At 42.4% G+C, this 22,418-nt stretch overlaps 1 protein-coding gene across 2 annotated transcripts in view; it reads right to left on the bottom strand.

The window, feature by feature from the left end:
- The window catches only part of bchs (WD repeat and FYVE domain containing 3 bchs), a 227,185-nt gene that overhangs the window by 172,740 nt on the left and 32,027 nt on the right, over positions 1–22,418 (bottom strand). For both annotated transcript variants that reach the window (XM_037413472.2, XM_037413474.2), the window contains exons 7-16: positions 20,977–21,143; positions 16,623–16,678; positions 14,140–14,286; positions 13,953–14,050; positions 9,199–9,374; positions 8,706–8,798; positions 6,430–6,623; positions 4,737–4,875; positions 1,156–1,256; positions 917–1,059 (exon numbers count right to left, since the gene is read on the bottom strand). In XM_037413472.2, coding sequence (XP_037269369.2) covers positions 917–1,059; positions 1,156–1,256; positions 4,737–4,875; positions 6,430–6,623; positions 8,706–8,798; positions 9,199–9,374; positions 13,953–14,050; positions 14,140–14,286; positions 16,623–16,678; positions 20,977–21,143 — 1,314 coding nt within the window. The remainder of the gene's footprint in view (positions 1–916; positions 1,060–1,155; positions 1,257–4,736; positions 4,876–6,429; positions 6,624–8,705; positions 8,799–9,198; positions 9,375–13,952; positions 14,051–14,139; positions 14,287–16,622; positions 16,679–20,976; positions 21,144–22,418) is intronic.

The raw sequence follows: 22,418 nt of genomic DNA, 5'->3' as shown, positions 1-22,418 counted from the left end.
TGTGTCCCGCCCAGCGGGTTACACAAAGTGTCCACCGATCGTATGTTAATTAATGCATGGTTCAAGCACCATGCCGTGCCCTGTAAGCACTGTGTTTACGCAGAGTGCCAGATGCCTAAAAGCTTTTTTTCCTTCTTTGCAAGAAAAAAAGTGAAAATAAAGCTCGGCAGTGGTATTGCAACATCGTCATCGATACACTCGGCATGAGACTAAGCCCAAGTGCTTCGGTAGCCATATGCACGAAGGAATTCCTCTAGCACATATCAAGGTGCTTGCTGGGTATTTTGACTACCAAACCGACTGTCCTGTGGCAAGTCAGCGTGCATAAAAACTGTGCAATATGAAGACCTATGTGTTATGAGCCACAAATAATGTGCTCAACGTGTCTGCTAATGCTACATTTAAATAGCCAATATCGTTTTAAGTTTCTCGGCTTGCAAAATTAATGAATGGGCTAGCATGCATGCATTTTAAATTGCCCTGGTGAGCATGAATTAACAGCACTTTGCTCGCTTTGTCATCTCGAATCCACCAACTGCACAAGCTTCGTAATGCAAATTATACAGCCACAAGTCTACGGTACCTCTAGTATTACATGGATCTGTAGCTATTCACACACTTCCGATATGCAGGTGCAACATGCATTTTGTTTAACACAATAAATTAAGTGCTAACATGGGTAAAATGGGTGCGGGTCACAATTTTTATGCAAAATACAGTTTGATAACCCATGATTTAAATAAAAGATTAAGAACATTACATTCAATGTCAGTGTGAGAGACTGGACATTTCCAGTGTAAGTAGCAAGGCATGTCTATTTGCTGAGTGCTACTTATTCAGTGCACTTCATGCAACACTAAGCTCCATACACCTAGTGTTAAGCCTTAACACTTTGACAGAGTAAACAGGAGCTTACCTGGAATCATTTTGGCCAGTAAACACAGCATGAAATAGGTTTTCTTCCATTGGCACGAAGCTAGTGTTGACAGGACAAATGTCCGTGTTGTTTGTAAAACAGCCGAGCAGTCTCACCGTGTCAGCAAGGCTTGTTTGACAGATCTAAAATACAGACAGATGGCATATCAAGAATAAAAAGCATGTAGGCCTCAATATCTGGGTCAAAGCTTAACTACAATATACGGAAATGTGCAGTACCTCTGTGGCGAAGAACTTGGCATTGGCTGGTTCATACCGCATGGCAACAGTCATGCTGCTAAATACGGTCCGCAGAAGGGAAATTATTTGCTTTTTCTCAACTGAAAGGACACAGAAAAAAAAATATTCAGTAAATAAACAAAAAGTAAGACCTATCTGACATAAAAGCACAGAGATATATGACAGCATACACTCCAACTCCAGTAGAATTTTGCGAATAACTCTCACTGTAGTCGTAAAATTTTTTTACACAACACAAAATCTTTTCAGTAAAGCACTTCAACCACCATAAGGAGAACTGAAATGACAATAGTTCATTTAATAAAGTTCTCTTTTGTAGCCAGAACCTTATTCACAGGAAGAAAAGAAATAAACAAAACTTATGCCACAGACTTAACACTAATTCTTGATTTCTACCGTAACCAATCTAGTAGATTAATAACACTTCTCCACATAATATGCTATTACTGGTACCTTGCAGTCATGTCTAATTTATAGCAATAAAAATATTGCCTCTAATGTTATACTGCAAGGTTTATGCCATTACTCCTCACCAAAATTATGTTGCTGCATTTTAAGCCATAGAAGAAATGCTAAGATTGCTAGGATGATACCACAAAAAGTGCTCATAATCTTTTTAGGTCAATAAATTTAGTTAAAGATAATGGCAAAGAGCCTGAATGATTTTGTGCAACTGAAAAGGTAGGCACATAAACTTAATGAACATTTTATCAGAATATGCTCTTACTCACACTCACATTTATATCAACCCAAGCTCATCAGCACTTTCTCATTCTTATTCACACTCAACTGCACTCAGTTGCATTCATACCTACTTCCGCTAGCACTATGTGATGGCTACTCACATTCATATTCATGTCCAATTACACTAATATCCACTCAATCATGTCCACCACTCTCAACCCTGACACACTCAGTAGGTGCTCCCTCACAGTCACAGTAACACTGGAGTACAGTCACTCACTCATCATTCACACAAACATCCAATAACTTGCCCAATTACCAATTATTTCCACGCACGTTCACACTGACACCTATTCACACTCTCAACTACTTATGATCTTATTTGTACTCATCTACACTCATGACTAGAGACCGGATTATATAGGCAAATGCCCATTTTGTTTCTTGCGTTCCTATCGTGCCACTTTGATATATAGGCATGAATTAGAGGCCAAGAGGAGCTATTATAGTATCTTTATAGTGCCTATAAATGCCTATTTTCAAAATCGGTGCTTACAAGAATGCCTTTCAACCTCAAATGTTGTTCTCGAGTACAGTTGGACACCGGTATTTATGTTACCAGGAAAAATTGAACATTCGGAACTTTATGGGGTGCCACCTATACTTCACCTCCTAAGTTCCTTTCAGTACTCTAAAGGCTACAAGGCCTCTTAGCCTATGGAAAGGCTACTTAGCTTCTACACATGCATTCATCCGCATCGCGTTGTCTGCTCAGCATCTCCCCGGCGTCTGCTCGCATGCGTAGGGAACAGGAAGTGCCTCTGTGCAGCCGCAAGAGAATGAAGAACGAATGTGAAACCGTGGAGTGTCATCAAGGGAAAGTAGAGGATAGATAAAAAATTTGAGCTCATGATTCTTGCTTTTTTTTTTTAAACTTACTTCTTAGAAGGCACTTCACTAGGTCAAACGGGAAATATTACTTAGACCCTGAAAGTTGTTGCGTGCCCAGTGAAAAGCTTTGCACCACTACAATTTTTGAATTGGTTGATTACAAGCCGCGAAAGCATGATGAAAAGAAGTGAGCTTGAAACCTTTGCCATTCGGCCGGTGTAGACTTTGCAAGTGAAATTCTTTCCTTGCCCTCTTCGGTATCGGATCGATTCGGAGCCGGAATAACACACGAAGCAAACACATCAACATGTCATGCGCACGTAAGGTTACATTCTCATGACATGCATGCCAGATCGTGCACTCAAGCAGTGTTGTCGTTCAGACGGTCTGAGTACACTGTATTGTACTGCCTGTTTCTGTGGGATGGATCCTTCCATGCATGCACGTTTGCATAGGCTGGCATGGATCATGTATCCCTACCACGATACAGAGCATCGCACCACTGGAACCAAACACACCAAGCGTTGTGAATGCTGGCACTGGCATGATACGAAAACGGCGAGAACACCAACGTAAATGAAATGTAGGCAGCTTATGTCTCTCCATGGCCTCGCATCACGCCCTATACAAAGTTGAAAAAAAAAAAAATGATGCACATAGATTCCGTTTTAACATTTCGACAATCTACATACTTCTTTCTATTCAGGCAACAAATAGCACAAATTACACATGTCGCCTCAGAGATTCACCAATTACTCTTTTTTGGTTTACCTGAGACACATGGGTGCGGCCATCTTGGGCAATTAGATCGACGTTTTCTTGTTACAATGAGTGCGCCAACTCAACCGTTTTCGCGTGTATGCATCTACTGTAACACTGTTTGTGTAGTTGTTAAAGATGCAAGATACAAAAGTTGGATGGATGGAGGCACGAAAACCCTTCTGTAAAATCTTGGAGAAGGTAATGCGTAGTCTACCGTATACGCCAACTCCAACATGCTGGGCGCGCGCCCGTGAATTGAAGGTCAAATGGTGTTCAGTCTGACATTTCACCTCTTTCCGGGGCGCCTAGCATAATAAATCTTTGCAGATGAGATCGTGAGCGCCCAGTGCATGCATTCTTCTTGCCTGCTCGAAATTCTCGAACCTAATTAAGAGTCCTTTACACACACAGAAGAGAAATTAATCCTGTGCTTGTTGAACCAAGTTAATACAAAGCAAGAAGACATTCTCGGGCCTGGTAGCGCTTTGACTGTTTGCTCCTGTGTTGTCCTTGCCATGCCGAAAAGAGACCCAAGAGCTTGCTTGTTCGAGGGGGAAACCTTAACTGGCCACTCTGGACTAAAAAAGCAGAGGCGATATTCTGCAATCCCTATGAGAGAAAAAAATGTGTGGCTATGCTAAAGCATTGGCGCCTTTGTACCATCATAAACTAAAACATTCCTGTTTGCTTTCTTCTCCTATACACAGATGTCACACGCATTTCTTCAAAAATTTGAATTTGGTCAGAGTTTATTGTGCCTATAATTATGATTTTAGGCGCCTAAAACAGTTTTTTGTCTGCCTATTTATGGCGCCTATAAACTTGGTGCCTATAAATTTGGCCTCTACTCGTGACCTTCACCAATTACTCACATTCATGCCTTTGTGTGTGAGTACACATGCTTATAAGTACCCAGGCCTTTATTTATATATACAAAGTAATGGTCACACACGCACGCACACATGCACGCGCACACACACGTGTTCACACACACACACACAAGAATTGTTACTGCAGCAATACGAAATGTGCTAAACGTCGGATGTCAGCCTTATTCATAATGGCCATATCAGGATTTCCAGTCAACTTTCTTGTCTGACTTGAACTATGCTTTTTACATCAGAGCCTGTCCATCTATTTTCAGCATTCTTCCATACATTGAGAGAAGCAGGGAGGCACAGTAAGGTTCAGTTATTTTGCCAATTCCTCTGGAAATTTCTCACCTGTGTTCCATGGCTCTCTTGGAGGATCAGCCAGGCATCCTTCCATAGAAACAAGGACTGACATAACGTAGACAAAGCCGCCAACTTTCCGAAAAACAGTTCGGGTTCGATGGCTCTCCCGAAGCACATACAGAAGCGACTGCAAATGACACCATGAAAAAATTAGCCCCAAGATATCTACTGCCAAATATCACCAACCCTGTCCATTAAGTGGTATACCTTACAGCTCCAAAACTATAGCCCCGAACTATAGCGAAAATGTTGGGCCACATTTTTGTATTGCCCAACTTAACAGAAATTTACACAGAGAGGTTACACAGCCCAATGTAATGTACAGCACACTCTCAGTAAACCAAACCTGAAGGGACCGGGAAAATATGTTTCATTTAACAGTAACTGAGAGGTGAACATGGGTGCAGAATTGAAGCCCAAAACCAAGCATTACAGAGGCAATAGTTCCGTTTAAGCAGTAGTTTGGTTTAACAGATTTCTGTTTACTGAGAGTCTACTGTAAATTTCCCGCATTAAAAAAAATTGATCAACCAACCAATTGTGCAAGAGCCCTATGAGAGGCACTGCATTCATAATGACCCTCTCACTGCACAAGTTGAATTAATATGTGCAAAAGGAATTGAAAACTTCTGCTCTATGATGTTATCTGTTACCAGTATGTTCAAAGCTACAATAAAACTTTTACACTAACACTTCACAGATCAGTCAATCTAAAAATCTTTTTAACAAACTGTGAGCATTTACAGGGACACTAAAGGCAACTATTAAGTCGACATTATTGAAAAAGTGGTCCAAAAACCTCGTAGTGTTAGTACTTTTGTGTCAAGGAAAGGCCTATTTTGAAATAAAATCAAGTTTTAGTTGTCCGCATCAAGTCAGCGCACTTCAAATTACCCGCCTCAAGAAGCGGACCGACCGGACCGTCTCACGTCACTGTTGCCGTGCACAACATTGCCCGGCTTTACTGAGCTAGTAGCAGAAGACCGAAAGCAGCAGGAGCTATAGCAGGCAACAACGTCCATTGATCAATTTCCCGCCATTGGCTCCAAGATTGCAGACTTTTCTCGTTCAACTGCACCCCGCTAGATGGCACCATCCATCAAATGTAACCACGCAAAAATTGAATTTTTGAACTACTCGGGTCATTCCTCATAGTAACGTTCGACGGTTCTTTTCTCCATGAATCAAACAGAAACGAACAAGCAGCATTTTATTGCATCTTTTGATGCACGGAAAGCTCTTTATTTAGTGCAGTTAGATTGATTACTAGCGATTAATTGTAGACAGTCTGTCTGATGTCATCGGGACATTTTGAAAATGTCCTACTGCGGCGCTTGTGTTCTTGTGCATTTATCTTAATTTCTCAGTAAGTAGGGCACTGTTGTTGATAATATTGTCGTTTTAAATGTTGTCATACATTGAGCATTAAGTCTGACGTAAATTGTTATTTGACTTTAGTGTTCCTTTAACTGAGAATAAGTAAAAGTCACAAGCAACTCTATATCCTGTGTTTCTTTGTCCCCTATCCCCCATAACTTTCTCCACATGCAAATGATAAACTTTGATAGTTATTGTGGCCATACAAGTGAATGACGGTTGAACGTTGGGAAATTTGACCACAGTGATGTGTGGCAGCATAAATATCTCCTTGATTATTCAAAAGACACCATAGACAGTGCACCTTTAGAATGTGGTTCTTGAGGTCAAGAGCCAGAGGTGGTGCGGTATGCATGAGCCCCAGCAGGGTGCCCATGTCATCGTCCCCGCCATTGCTCAGTACCAGCTGCTGCACCACAGCCAGTGCTTGCTGTCGGCACAGCCGGTATGGCACCAAGTTGTGGGCACACCGGGCACCGCCACACTCGCGGAACACACCTGCAGGCAGACAGCAGTGCTTACAAAACACAAAGCACATGCAGACAGAGCAACAACACTTTGAAGCGATTGCGGACGAGAAAGCTAGAATACGTTCACTGGATACTGAAAACCTCCGACTTCCAGCTAAAAAAGTTGATAGGCTAAAGAAGGAGAAAAAAAAGTTAAGAGCAGCAAATTTACCTTGAAATACCCCGCACTAGCTGCTCATGAATGCTTGCATCTTTCAACAATAAATCCCCACAAATTAGCACACTTTTCTGTTGACCTACGAAGTGGACATTGTCTGCTCAAAACAAAGTAGACGTTTTGTATACTGTTGAATCCCGCTACAACAAAATTGACGGGATGCACGAAAAAATTCATTGTCGCGGAATTTTTCCTAGTAAAATTTCATCTATGGACCACAACATATGGTAAGATCTGATGATTAGGACTCGTCTTTTGGTCCTTGCAAGCGCATGCATTGAACCCTCGCCAACTCAGATGTACCTGGCCGAACAATGAGTGAACATATTTTCTTGCATATAACGCGATCAAAATATAGAGAAAATTTGGAGCTAAAGTCGAAGTGCGAGTTATACGATAATTTTGGCACGCAAGCTGGCTTGACGGCACGACTTCAGGGCAATGCAGAAAAGGCTGCCTTGCGTAGTGGACGTGAGTAGCTTTTTTTCCTTCCCACAGTTTGTGGCCAGGGGTCCCGGTTATTTGCAGGGGTGGGTTATACAGAAAAAAATACGATATTCAGATAACCCTTGGAGCTTGCCGAGTGCACAGCACCGTGAACAAGCGTACCAAAGCTTCGCTAGAGGCCTACTGGTAACTGCAACTGAAATTGACGTAGCTTCACACTACCAAGGCCATAAGTGAATAACAAGAAAAACCATAACGCTTCGTGTCTTATTATGGCTTCATTGCCTTTAATCTGTGGCGGTGTTAACTGCGCACCTTTAGATTGTACTCGCTATTGATGAACACCACGATAGCGACCGCTGTTTCCTGCGCAGCGGTTGCGGCAAACAAGTTCAGTTTTTAATCTGTGCACCCCGCGCTGGCTGCACGCGTGATTTAAGAACTGCGTCGTTGCTATCTTCGTTCACACAGTTATGGCAAGAAATATTGGGTTGAGTCAATGTGCGTTGACTGCGCGCATACTTTCATAGTCGCCCATGGTTGCGTTTGAAACGACCGCATTTGCGTTTGCAGCGGTTGCGGCAGAATGAAGCTATGCTAGGACTAGGTGCGCGCTGCACGCATGTGCGCCTCCACAATGCGTGGTTGTCATTTACAATCGCAGGGCTAGTGATGATGAGCGGTAGTTTTGTTATGAGCACGCTGTCAAAAACAAATGGCCGGGGTTTTTAAAGATCACGATTCTGCCACGGCCCTCATGTGCATCAAATCCACCGGCAGCATCATGGCAAATGGGCGCGCTGTCACTGAGCATCTCAATGGTGATAAATTTAGCGGGATGTTTGTTTGGTGGCAGAAAGCATGTATCTGATGAAAACACGGTTGTTGCGATATGGCTGTGTGCTCTGAATGTCACGAGCCGTCGAAAAATGTCCGAGTTGGTATCGGAATGTCACGGCAATCCAAAGCAAATTCCTTTTTCTTATGGGGTAGTACTCGCAAAAACTTCGTTAAAGCGGAAATATCCAGGAAAATTATTCGTTGGGACGAGACATTTTTCCCCTTGTTTTCTATGGGCGGCTGATGGGGAATCGAAAATCATTCATTGTGGCGAAATTTTGTTGTAGCAGAATTTGTTATAGCGGGATTCGACTGTATAAGCAAAATAATTCCACTGCTTCCTGAAGAAGTCACACTATTCTTAGTATTTCAAAGAAGACTAACAATTTTTTAATTTGACTTACGGCTGCAAATTTATCCCCAGTCTATGCTTTTCAGAGCATCTATTCTTTTAAATATGACTAGAAAGATTTCTTTGCAAGCTTTGAATTTTTGGAAAAGCCTGCTTAGTTTTCACAGTAAAATATCAGTATCTAATTTTCTAATTAGACAAGAATTTACTAAGGCAATAAATGTCTCATCACTCAAAAACATGGTGTTACTCACTTGCATTGTTTGAATTGCCATTCAAGAGAACTGTGAGAGTCTCCATGACCAGAGAACCCATTTGTTGCTGTTCATCAGGGATAGGAACTTTTGCTGAAAGGAGTAAACAACAGGTCATACCAAAAATAACATTACATGTTTGCACACTATGCATCGTAACACAGAACAATAAGGAAACAAATAATTTGCTCAATGCATGACCATGATGGCCCAGAAATTCAGAAAATGCTAGCCCTAAACTTAACACAAGTTGACATGAAATTTATCAGAGACACACTTGCCAGGCGTTTATCGAGCAAGTGGTCTATTTATGCTGAATGATAACATTCTTCCCAGAAAAAACATCGCCTTGACTAAGAACTAAGTCTGAATTTTGGCTTAGCTGCTATTTTGAGTTATCAGAGTTTGCATTTACAGAAGTTTAGAGTATAATAAGGCAATTTTGTCTTGAGCTCTCAATAAATTGCTTATGCATGAGTGCTGCAGATCTTACCAACAGGTTCTGCAGCGCCATCGGGAAAGGCCTCCTTGAGCACAGTTGCATAGCGATGCAGGCATGTGACTAGGACTTCCAGCAGTCCTACTTCGCGATAAACGTCCTTGAATACAGCGTTATATTGCAGGATGTTGGCCAGTGTATGCAGGCATATAATGGAACAGGACACAGAGCTGCAAAGGACAGAAAGGTTTCGTATTGAAGGGTTATACACGCTATAGGCATATCAACAGGCCAAAGTACCAACCTTAGGGTTGACATGTGACCGACAATACACAGGCCATGACTATTTTAGCCTCAGGTAATGCTGATGAGGTTTAATGAATAAGCCCAAACAATTGATTGATTGATATATGGGATTTAACGTCCCAAAACCACTATATGATTATGAGAGACGCTGCCGTAGTAGAGGGCTCCGGAAATTTCGACCAGGTGGGATTGATTAACGAAGTCTAAATAGAACACGAGACTTGTGCTTTAGCCTATATTGCATGACAATAACTTACAATAACTTATGTCAATACAATGAAGAAAAATATTTCTCACCCTTTCAGTAAAACACATTGAACAGAATTTCTTAAAGCTCAACCAATGACGGCAATTTAAGAAATTGTGCTCAACCATTGAACACAATTTCTTAAAGCTCCTTAAATTCTATTTCTACAAAATAAAGATAAGTATCAAATTTACGTGTGCTGCGTAAGCCTGAGCTAACAAAATCAGAGTTATCCAGCACGTAAAACACCACACCTGCAAGGTACTCTTTTAAAAATAGGAATGTGCAAATACTAAAAACTTTCTAATTAAATCGAATATAAATCAGATCAAAAATAGGCTCTAAATATTTAATTGAATGTTAAATATTAAGAGCAGAGTGCTCTAAGGGGTCAGGCTGTTGTATGCTGTCCTCTTCACTAGGCGTAATGCATGCAAAACCGCACATGGCCTAGCCAGCTGTAGCATATTGAGCGCGCACTCGCACCAAAGAGAAATCTTCTTCCTCTTGCTCTTCGAGTGCCTTGATGATGAATTTAGTGCAAGCCTTTCCCTCTTGTTCTTTGAGTGTCTTGATGACGATATTAACGCACCCAAAATTACAAAATCATAGCCAGCTACAGCATACAGAGTGCACGCAGGCGCCACAGAGAAGTCTACTTCTCCTTGTCCTTTGAGCACCTTAATGATTATGCGAAGTGTGGAAATTACTACTATGGCTAGGGAAACACGAGACAGCACATAGCACGATAAAGATTGAAAAAGGAAGCAGCTGAGAAATAGAAAGAGAATACAAGGGAAAACGAAAAGAAGAAAAATACAATAAATAAAAAGAAAAAAAAAAAACAGAAAAAAACTGGATAAGAGAAAAGGGAAGGGAGGGAGGAGAAAAGAAAACAAGGAAGGTTGCCCAGCTCTGCACTTTGCTCAAGCTTAATGGCACCACTAGGGCAAAACTGCCTTAATTTTTTTTCCCCTACTTTTGTAGCAGCATCAAAGATGAAGCTTCTGCAGTCTGTTTGATTTGCGTTTTGCAATTAATGACTTTTGCAATTACCTGCCCCAAACAACTAGGAAGCTTGCGATAAATAACAAGGACAAACTAGCAATGGCATCAATGCAATACTTTTTTTTTTTTCAGTGAAGGACAGAAGTTTGATGCTGAAGACGTGCACATAGCATTTAAGGAATGCAAATATGGTGAAACTAGTCAAATGACAAATCAGAACAAATCTGTATATACGGCACGATTTCCCCTAATAGAGCCTGAAACGACCGGGCAAACATGTCCCATTTAACAGAAGTTTCATTTACTGAAAAAGATGTATAGCCATCACAGCACCATCTGAACCGAAGGTACTAGTTCCATTTATCTATCAATTTCATTAAAGTGATTCTTGCTTACATAGATTCTACAGTATAGAATAAATAGTTCCTAATGTGGGAAATTATACATCCTGTGCACTTTTTTCAGGAACTTCGGCCCCTGTGCAACAGCTGCAGCTATTGTAGAGAAGAATGACTTGAAACAGTCTTCATATCTATCATTCTGTCTTCTTTTGGACTACAACATTGTTATTACCCAAATATATTTGAAGAAAATGAATATTTGACCAATTTGAATACAGAATTTTGCGAATTGAATAAAACTTTTTGTTGGGGTTTAAAGTCACAAAACCACCATATGATTTCCAATCAAATACAAACAAAATAGCATGGATGAATCAAAGGGGCCCGACAACATTTTTGAGCATGGTCAGAAAACACTGCTAATCGGTAGTCGAGGCTCCCGTGAACACGCGGTTCAATTATTGCAGTGCAGCACATGGCCTGGAATTTACAATCATTTATCGAAGTCGGTTAACAAGTGCTTTATCTTCTCTCGACAAATGATGCTAAAGGTTCCAAATCCCTACGTCCCAGGCCTACCGTAATTACTCGAATCCAACGCGCACCTTTTTTCCGGTTAAGCGACTTCATAAATCGCATGCGCGTTAGAATCGAGTTCGAAAAAAAAAAAATAAATAAGGTCATTCTATTGCCATCGGCATTTCCAAAATGGCCACCCCCTATGTGCGTAGGCATGGCGAGTCAGGCCATTTCTGCCATTGTGTTTCCCATGTGCGGCACTTCGTTTGTGTGCAGAGGAGTTCCTAATCTTGTAGTTCATTAGCATCGACGGCATGGAAGGGCCGACTCGAAAAACTCGACGAGTGCACCACGATGCCGCTTTTAAAAGAAAAGTCATCGCGTGTGCCGAAACGGACGTAAATCGGGCCGCATCGCGGTCGTTCGGAGTTTCCGAGGCTGGCGGAAACAAAAGCAGAAGATTGTCGACAGCAAAGATTCACGCAAAGGCTTCAGTGGACCACAGCAGGGTCGGTTTCCGCAAATTGAAGAGCTGCTCGCCGAGTATGTGCTTGAGCAACGAGCGGCACAGCGGCCCGTGACGACAGAACTGCTCCAAGTGCGGGCTATGCAGTTAGCTTCAGAAAAAGGATTAATGCGGAGCCAGTTCAAAGCGAGCAGGTGCTGGCTATCTAACTTTATGGTTTAGGCTAACTAACTTTAGGCTTTTCCCTCCGAAAGCGAACCGGCATGGACCAAAACTTGCCGGAGGAGTACGAAGAAAAGCTTAAAAGTTTTCAGAGGTTCATCCTAAACTTGCGGCACAACAATGGCTACCTGCTTGGGCAAATTGGGTATGCCGATCAGACGCCTCTTTACTTCAACATGCCTGGCACCACAACCGTCGAAGCAAGTTCGTATGCTGACATCGGGCCACGGTAAAACTAGAGTGACGGCAATGTTCCGCTGCACGTCAGATAGGCACAGGCTTCCCCCGTACCTCATATTTAAACGGAAGATGCTCCCGAAAGGAGTCGTTTTCCCGAGTGGTGTGATCGTGCGGGCCAACGAGAAAAATGGGTGTGCGTTGCCTTACTTTTTTTTTTTCCGTTGTGGAAACCGGGTGCGCGTTACAATCGAGGGCGCGGTAGAATCGAGTAAATACGGTAGTATCAGACATTGGCTTGTTTGAACAAGGCGCACTCGGTCGCTACTGGGGCCGCCATGGAAGGCCGAGACTTCTCCACGCGTGCGCACACTGAAAAACCATGCGCTCACAAAAAAAAAAAAAAAAAAAAAGAGAGAGAGAGAAAGTGCTCCGTGTCACATGGCGCACGGGATGCATTTTCTTCTCTCGAGACATCCCTTCCTGCTTAGCTTCCAGCACTTTTGACAAGAGAGAATGTGATTGCAGCATGTGACAAATTTTAGTAACTCCGCTCTTACTGGGCGGATTCTGAAAATTTTCGCAGAAGCGAATTCATGAGACAATAAGCTCCTACAAAGAATTCATTCAATAGCTATTTAGAAAAGTGTTGCAGGGCCTCTTTAAGTTGACCTGAGGTGGATATTCCTACATGGACTAACCAAATTATTCTGCTGTGTATGTGCTCTGAATTCACTAGGGAATACCGAACACAAACAACCTTTTAATCTTTTCATTAAATGCCAGCATGTCCCGAACTAGCCATCTCCTCCTGCGTTCTGTCGGCATATACATGGGATGATAGCATAGGCGCTGCCTATCCAGGAACACATGGTAAGGCTTACACTAGCACATGGTACCCTACAGATCAATGAACACAATTTTCAAGGAGGTTCTCTAAGTATGACTTCTATTTTATTCAAATTTCCAATCACGTTGGAGTTAACCAAGTTCCAATGCATAAGACTGTTCATTAATATTACTTTGCCCCCCATCAAAAAGTGGCCATCATGGCCGGAAATTGTACCCCTGCCATGGTGCTTAGCAATGCAATATTACAGCCACTAAGTCATCACGGCAGGTCAACAGGACCAGCCATTTCATTAATATTTGAATACTATTCACATTATAATCATCATCATCATCAGCCTGACTACGCCCACTGCCTCAAAAACACCTCTCCCATGTTCCACTAGTCAACTCGGTCCTACGTTTGCTGCTGCCACTTTACACCCGCAAAGTTCCTAATCTCATCTGCCCACCTAATTTTTGTCTCCCAATCACCCACTTGCCTTATCTTGGAATTCAATCTGTAATTTTTAATGACCAGCAGCTATCTTGCTTTCGCGCTATCTGCCCTGCCCATGACTATTTTTTTCTTGATATTAACAATACTGTCCTTACACCAGCTATCCAAAGGTCTAACACAGTTTTAAACTGTAAGTGGCATGCATTTCATGCTGCATCACAATGAATGAAATACCTGTTGGTTTTCAGAAGGATGCTAAGGCTGATTAGTTCTTTGCAAGGAACAAATTTTAAATCCATGACAATGAACTCCAGAAGCTTGAAGAACTTTTCCTGTAAGGAGTAGAACAGGCATCAACTCAGTACTTAGCACAGTTCATACACACAAAGAAGAAAAGAAAAGAACAGGCTAGAAAACAAACCTGTATTTCTGAAGTTTTCAGATGAATCTTCTCTGAAAAGTGCGACAATGGATGGCTGGATTCGAGAATGAAGTAATTTGCTTTGTCCGAATGATAGATGGTGCTGATGGCATCAAGAAGCAGGGATGACAAGTGCACGGTCTGAGCCTATAAAAAGTAATAGTAAAAATTAAAAATCACAGTAGCCCAGGTGTACTCTGTCTTCAGGAAGTGTCATTATGTTGCTTTGCACAAACATACACATGTGAGTACAGTCAATGAATGTGACAGTGATGTTATGCAGTATGTTAGACATCAGGCCTGCCGTTATGTAGGCCTGCCATTATCTAATATTTCATGAAATAAATGCAGAAAAACTCAGCCATCATAATGATCTTGAGCTGTTCTGGCCTTTCATCACATCTCATATACTTTTAGGCCTGTACGCAATAGCCAAGATGAAGGAACTAGCTCGCCTTGTAGGTTTACTTAATAAATCTCAATGCTCTTCCCACACCAGTGATAAACTGATTAAAGCCAATGTTTTATGTAAAGGCTCAAGGCAAGTGTGCTCATCAAGAAAAGTCAACAGTTCAAGTGGTAGCTGTGCTAGCAGAAGACACAGATAGGCACGTTCTTCCATGCTTACAGCGCATGCACACATCGGGGCATCATCTACTTGACACCTTACGTCAGAAGCGGTGCGCAAAGCGTGGCCAACCTGTATTCCTTCTAATTATGGACTACACTGTACATACCGTAAAAGGCACTGTCATGTTTTGTAATTAATTTCAACTTTACACAGTATACAGCGGAACCCTATAGTTGCATTTCTCAGGAGACCACACAAAAATAACACAATTTGAAACAATATAACATCTGATAATTTTTTCACTAAAAAAATTTCTCTAGTACGTCAAACCATACGAAATAGAAGGCAACATCACCAAGCCCATGCTATAATAACCATGGTAGGATTATAAGTACTGTATGAAAAAGGTGAAGGGCAGATGGCATGCAGCCCTTTAGGGAGCCTGCACGCGAGCAGGCTCCCAACTGGCACTCAACCACCTGGCCAAATGCCAGTATGAAAAGACACAATCTTGCTGTTCCTTGTTAAGATGGTGCGACATGGCAGACGCTGACCCTTTTCAGTGGCAAAAAGTAGCGTTAAAAAAAAAGTGCTGTCAATGTTTTTAGACTTAACAGCTGGGAAGGCAAATGCATAGAATGAGAAGTTCATGCACATGACAGGAGAATTAAAAAGAAAAAAAAACAGGCATTTCAAACTGTAAGAGCCAGAAAAACATAGTGAACAGGAAAGTATGAGTTTCTACTGAACTGAGCCTTAAAGGGGTACTGACACACAAAAACTTGGGCCTTGCATTTTTTTTGCTGCAATACATTGCTGGGGGCCTGTTACTCATGACACGACACTTCGTTTGCTGCAGCATGTGACAGATAATTAGTTAGAGACCACTCATTATCAATCAGTTTCGTTTTGAGAGAGTTCCAAAAACTGGGTACAACTGTCGCCACTTGGCGTGTGCAGCTCTTGACCACGTCAGCACACAGAACTGTGACGGACTTCCACACGGTCCGCATCAAGAATTACTTTAGAAAAGGAAACGGGACAGCAATGTCGCCAAACACAAAACTTTCTAAGCGTGCGTCACGACCACGCACTCGCAACCAGCAGCCGAGAAATATAGACTTCGGGAACTAAGGCGACAAAAGAAAACTGGCGGCTATGACATCATCATAACTTATTTTGTTGACTGCAGAGTGGTGACATGAGGGAAGTAGGGGGTTCCCTCAGGGTCTCCTCCGAGGGTGTCTATAGCGCTATGGACTCGGCCACTCACGCGAACTTCAAAATTAAATTAAAACACCTTCTAAGCTATATTCGCTGTTGATATCTTGCAGATGATATACGAATGTTCACGAGAATCGACCCCGCAAGCTATCTCGACCCCGAAATTTCGTGTCAGTACCCCTTTAACAACCACTTACCTACAAGATTGGATTAACAGTGCATTTCCTACAGAATACCTAGACAAATAACTTTGAACATCAAAAATAATTTTCAAATACTAAAGTACTGATTACATGTTTATGTAACATAGTTTTACTTTATGTGTTAACTACTCTATGTACACATTTATGCCGACCAGCCCATTTATGAATGATTATGCTTAGTAGGAAGGTGACTGTTCGGTACATTTTTTTAGGCAAGCTGTACTGCTGGTCGAGATATAACAGCGCACTTCAGGTAGAGTGCACAATCATCTTACAGTACTTGGAGAACTGTATCAATATTACCATTGAGCTGAAGATCTAGTTATTCTCCACAATTTTTCAGCCCATCCTTAACATGCTAAAAGAGTGGTGAATGGCATGCCACCAGGGTTTTCGGCAAGATCACTAAAGAAAAGCTCTCGTTTCTTCATATTTCACAGACACAACCAGCACCACACAAACAAATAATAATGCTCCAAACTCACTTTTGGAAAAACAGTCTGAAGCACTTGGAATGCTTGAATATTTCTGACGCTTGTTCCTGTAAAAGTTGCAGACTTGTGTACCCTTTCCCAACCAATAACCCTTGCCCCTTTTCTCACAAACTGCTGAAGTAGACACTTGGTGGCATCCAACCAAACTGCAACATTCAATGTTTATGCCAACAGCCAAGCAACAATATATCATAAACTATTGACCTACCCAAACTGCCTAGGAGACTAAGAGACAAAGAAATAGCTCCATCTGTCCCCCTTAATCAATCTCAAGCTTTTTATTCATTACTTGTATTGTTGTCAGGTTTTCAGCACTTGTTGTACAGTTCTAGCAAAGAACAGCCTTCTAGAACAAGCCCGAAGCTATAATATACTATGATAATGCCACGTTTCTTTTCTCAAGTTTTGTTATTACCTATTACACTACGTTCAGCGCAAAACCGCGCCTGCTATGTTTGAAAAGCTTCGAGGCTGTAGTAGATCGTTTTGTTAAGATTACGCCCACTTCGTAAACATTTCGGATTATTCTGGAACCTACGTTGCCGCTAGCAGTAACGCTACAACATTCGGTGGCAAGTGTATAAACGCCGACACGCTTCGCCGCTTGTCAGTTGATCGACGGCAGATGCTCTGCTCGCCGCTACCAGTGCCAGTGTCTTGCTGTAATCTAAATTTCCTTTTACGTGGCCCCAAGTACGACCCGAATAAACAGTTTATTATTCGACCTGCAGTCTTCTCCATTCATCCATCTCATGACCCCAAGACAATATGACCAAATCTACATAACTACTGGGAAAAATGTAAAAGTATTTCTGCACATACAGAAACATAAGAAAATTCACATTTGTAATTATACAATCAAACTGAACACTGCCCATGTTTAACCTCAGCTCTCAGCAAGTCATATAGTGAAATCTCGTTATAACGAACTTCAGGGGGCTGCGGCAATTTATTTGTTATTTTGAAAGGTCGTTATAGTGAAATCCCAAAAATTAACCATAAATACTTATTTTCCACCGACCAAAACGACTTACCATTACAACGGTGGGTCCTTGAACTTGTTTTTCACGAGAAAAAACAAACGCTTAAGTGAACACCAAAAAATGCACGTTTACTTTAAAGAAGTATGTGATTTCTCTATGTTTTTTTTTTTTTTGCGTGTGCACCACAAACTTTGCAGCGTAAAGGCCTCCAGCTCATCCTCATTCCTGTGGTCCGATTTGCTTCTTTGGTCACAACAGCTTGTTTTTTGCCTTCCAGTTGCTGAAGAATATCCACTTTATCGCTCAGTGAAAACTGCTTCTGCTTCTTCGTCGCAAGCAGAGATGAACTCATTTGAAGTAGCACTGCAGAGCGAACGCTGACTTACTTTGCGGACGTGATAAGTAATCAACGAAAAGAGATGAACACAACTGACAAACAAGGCCTCCTAGAGCACATGTAGAAGTGACAAAGAAAAAAAAACCCGAAGCGTCGGCAGTCACCGCATCTTTCGAAGAAAGAAAAGTGCTAAAAAAGAAAATTCCTCACGTTTCGTTTCCTGCTCCCTTGCTGGCTCAGGTTTTGAGCGCCCATGCTTCTAGCTCCGCAACTCTCACTCTGCCTCACTGACCTTGCCCTCCCACAGCATCGGCGTTTCAACAAAAAGAAAAAAAAAAGTTGCCCTTCATTTTTTTTTCCCCCCCTCCACACCATCGCAAGTCTTCCGAGAAGCAAGGCATCCGTTCGCTTCGTCTTCTGCTTGCGTACCGACCGCTCCGGTGGTCCCGACAGATTTCAAAACATGAGTTCGTAGTACTGAGGCATTGTTAATATGATGCAGAACTAAATTAATGCTCGTTATTCTGAAAAGTTCGGTATTCTGAAGTACGTAGTCGTGAAATAATTTTATATTGCAACTACAGTCGACTCCCGTTAATACGAAGTTCACGGGAACCGCAAAAAACTTCGAATTAAACGAGCTTCGAATTAAGCAAAAAGCCCTAAAAACGGCACTTTTATTAGTTTAAAAGCGCGACAGTTTTGAGTAAAAATAGTCTGTCATCTTCTTCTGCTTGCAGAATCTGGCTGCGGCTAGCGAGTTTTGTAAGGAATACACGTGTCGAAGTGCTTCTTCGGCGTTGTGTTCTTCAACAAAAAACCGCTGCGCAAGAGCAAGACCCGCAGCTACATCGGCAGCCCTCGGTGGTGGCTCATTTCCGATGTCGTCGTCATCATCGTCATTTTCAGGAATGCAGTCATGGGGCCGAACCATCTGCACGATTTCGCTGTCCGTTAGTGGACCGCATGTTTCGACGTTGCTGTCCACAGCGACATACTCGTCAAAACGGACGTCACCGAGAGCGGCGCGAAAGCTACCGTCGTCGAGCTCATTTGTTTGCACTTCCACTGGCGCACAAGGAGAAGCATCCCCCGAGTTTTCCATGAAACCACAGGCCCGGAAACAATTGCCAATGGTTTCTTCTTTCACGCGGGTCCAAGCTCGCGCTAGCATGTTGATGGCACTAAGCAAACTCACCTCGTATTGCGACGAGTTGTCCATGCACAAAAGCATGCGCTCGACGAAATGCTGCCTATACAATACCTTCACATTTTTTATTATGCCCTGGTCCATGGGCTGCAACGCGGACGTCGTGTTTGCAGGCAGGTACACAAGACGGATGGCACTCAAGGCAGGTACGTTCATGTGGGCACTACATTGGTCCACAAGGAACAACACCTTACGGCTTGATTGCGCGAACTTGCGGTCGAGTTTGGTGATCCAGTCCTTAAATATATCGGATGTCATCCCCGCCTTTCTGTTCGAGGCATAATCCACAGGAAGCGTCTTCACGCCTTTAAAGCACCTAGGCTTGGCAGCCTTCCCGATCACAAGCAGGCGACACCGTTCTGTGCCAGTCATGTTCGCCGCGACTAGCACTGACACTCTCTCTTTGCTTCTTTTGCCTCCAGAACAGTCGTCGTCTTTAAATGTCAGGGTCTCGTCCGGTAGCAGCCGATAAAAAAGCGCAGTCTCGTCTGCATTAAAAATGTCTGCCGGCTGGTATTCTTCGAGGTACTCGCGAAGCTTGCCCGTTTTCCATGTCAGGCACGTTTCCTCATCGACTGACGCCTTCTCCCCACACACGCTTTTAAAAATCGAGTCGTGGCGATGTTTGAAACGCGTAAGCCACCCATCCGAAGCAGCGAAGTCGTTGATGCCCAACATTTAAGCAAGCGATGACGCTTTTGCCGTGACGACTTCACCACTGAGAGGAAGTTTGTTGTTTCGTGCCTCTCTGATCCAAATCAGCAGTGCTTCCTCCAACTCGGGGTAGGCGCCGGTGCGCATCCGCTTCCGCGATGTCTTGAATTTTTCACTTTCAAACGCATCCAATATTGAGCGCTTATTCTTTATGAAAGTCGACAGCGTGTTAGGCTTAATGCCGTACTTTCTTGCAATGTCTTGTTTGGCGGTGCCTCCCTGGTCAACTTCCTTCAAGACTTGGACTTTCGTCGCTAGGTCTAGCGTTCGGTAAGGGCCACGAGTTGCCATTATCAAACGTACGTCACCACCACAACACTCAAAATCAGAAGCGCGGAAACACGTGTGGAATCAACCCAGCGCGCGGGTGACGCGATGACACACTCGAGTCTCGACAAAAGTCAACTAAAGAGTCAGTCGATGCCGCCGATGCGATTCGCCAGCGTTAAAAAGATTGCCGCTTCAAGATCTGTGGCGCTGCGGACAGTAGTGATGGCGAAGACACCAGCGCGGTCCGGCAAATGTTTTGGCATATGAAAAGTTCCCCATTTTACTGTAAAATTACGGTCGCGACGAGACTGTCGATTGAAAAAACTTCTAATTAACCAATATTAAGGGTTTTTAACTTCGAATTATCGAGCATTTTTTTCTATACGATTGCATGCAAAACTGATGGGACCACTTGCTCATTTCTAATTAACCGAAACTTCCAATTAAGCAACTTCGAATTACCGGGAGTCGACTGTATTAGCAGTTGGCACGGGATTTTTTAAAAGTTTGCTAATCTGAAAAGTTCGTTAATGTGGGGTTCGTTCTACTGAGATTTCACTGTACTTATGAAAGTCAACTTTCATTATTCATAAGTACGACCAAAAAGAAGTGGTTTAGAGAATGGAAGTCTTTCGGTACTTTTGGACAAAGCTGTATTGATTAAGAATGATTCGAATTAACCAATATCAAGATAATGAAATTCAACTGTATAACCAAAGCTATTGAAGAAGAAAGTAAACGGGCATGCGAAGTTCCAGAATCATCTCTCTTTGTTTCTTTTTTTGTTTTTTCCCCCAGAATATGAAAAGCTGGAAAAACAATTTCACGTACCTTTGCCAGACGGCTGTGGTAATGTAAAACCAGGGATTTGGAAAAGTGAACCTGTGCTGGCTTGGCTAGGCTTCAACTCATAGTAGCCACAAGTGGTGAGCGATGTCATTAGTACAGCAAGGTTTCTCAGTGCTTCACAAGCCTCCTGAGAGCTATTTTGCTCCAGTCTGGAATTGGTAACATTTTCTGTTTTCAATACAGACGTCGACGAATTTTTATGAATATGTACCCTTTTCATATTAGTATAAAGAGACATGAAGAAGAAAAGCAATTTTTCTCGTACTTGTAGATTACTTTTCTATGATACCAAAAACACAACTCTCCCTGGGAGAAGACACTTGCTAAGCAAGTAAACAAGAAAAAGCAGCTGTCGATGCCACCTTGAAGTTTTTGCACCAACTGTCGTGGCATCATAAATTTTCATGGCACATATTGTTACTGATCGGTAGGAATGAAGAATACAGTCGAACCCCTTTGTATGAGACACTGATGTAAGAGACAGATAGGGATAAGAGACATCAGTGTGCCAACAGTGAATGGGTGGTAAAAAATGCTTATAGGGTACCCTGCTTATAAGAGACACCTCATATAAAAAAGACAAAAACTGCTCCCCACTGCATATCTCTTATACAGGGGTTCAACAGTATTGTCTTTTGAGAAAACCAGAGACTTAGCATACCAAGTTTCCAGAAATTTCATTGAGCCTATGTAGCCAAAATACAAAAGCAGTTTAGAATCTGTGACGTCAGAAGATTATAAAGAAAAATTCGAAAATTTAACTTCTGGCATCATTTTCTCATCTATTAATAAACCTCAGGTGGTAGAATTCATGACACCAGAGTTTTCAAAGTGTAATTTAATCATCTAAGCGATTTTATTGTCTCACTTTAGTGTCCATCTAAGACAAAACTAATATTATGTAGTTGGTAGAGAAATGCACAAACAGTATACTCTTGCAAGCAATTTTAAACATTCTAGAATTTCTCACCAAAGACAACTCAAAATAGTTTAACCCTTTGTGATCCGTTGTCGAACACTGCCCGACAAGGCAACACAGCCGTAGCGTAGTCGGGCACCGCCCGAAGACAGTGTTTGCGGTTTGAATTTTGGGGTTTTCTCACTGCAAGTTGCGTACATTTTTAAAATACATGAAGAGTCATTTCTTGAGGAATGAGTGAGCTTAGTTTGTTGAGGTATACTTTTTTTTTACACTAGCGTTCAGCCCTATGTCCAGCACCGAGCCTAGAGCGTACCCATTCGGGCCAGGTTTTGCTGAGGAGCCATGCTACGTTTTCCCCGCGTGCGTTTTACAGTGGAACTTTTCGCGAAAGCGATGATGACTTCAGTGAGGAAGAAAACGACCTGCCCCACCAGACAGTGATGACAGTGGTTTGACAGAAGTGAGTGATGAAGACGACGACGACGGAGGTGGAGACAACACC

Source organism: Rhipicephalus microplus, chromosome X (assembly GCF_043290135.1).
Source record: "Rhipicephalus microplus isolate Deutch F79 chromosome X, USDA_Rmic, whole genome shotgun sequence".
NCBI classification, from domain to species: Eukaryota; Metazoa; Arthropoda; class Arachnida; order Ixodida; family Ixodidae; genus Rhipicephalus; species Rhipicephalus microplus.
This window is presented reverse-complemented; position numbering and strand designations above follow the sequence as displayed.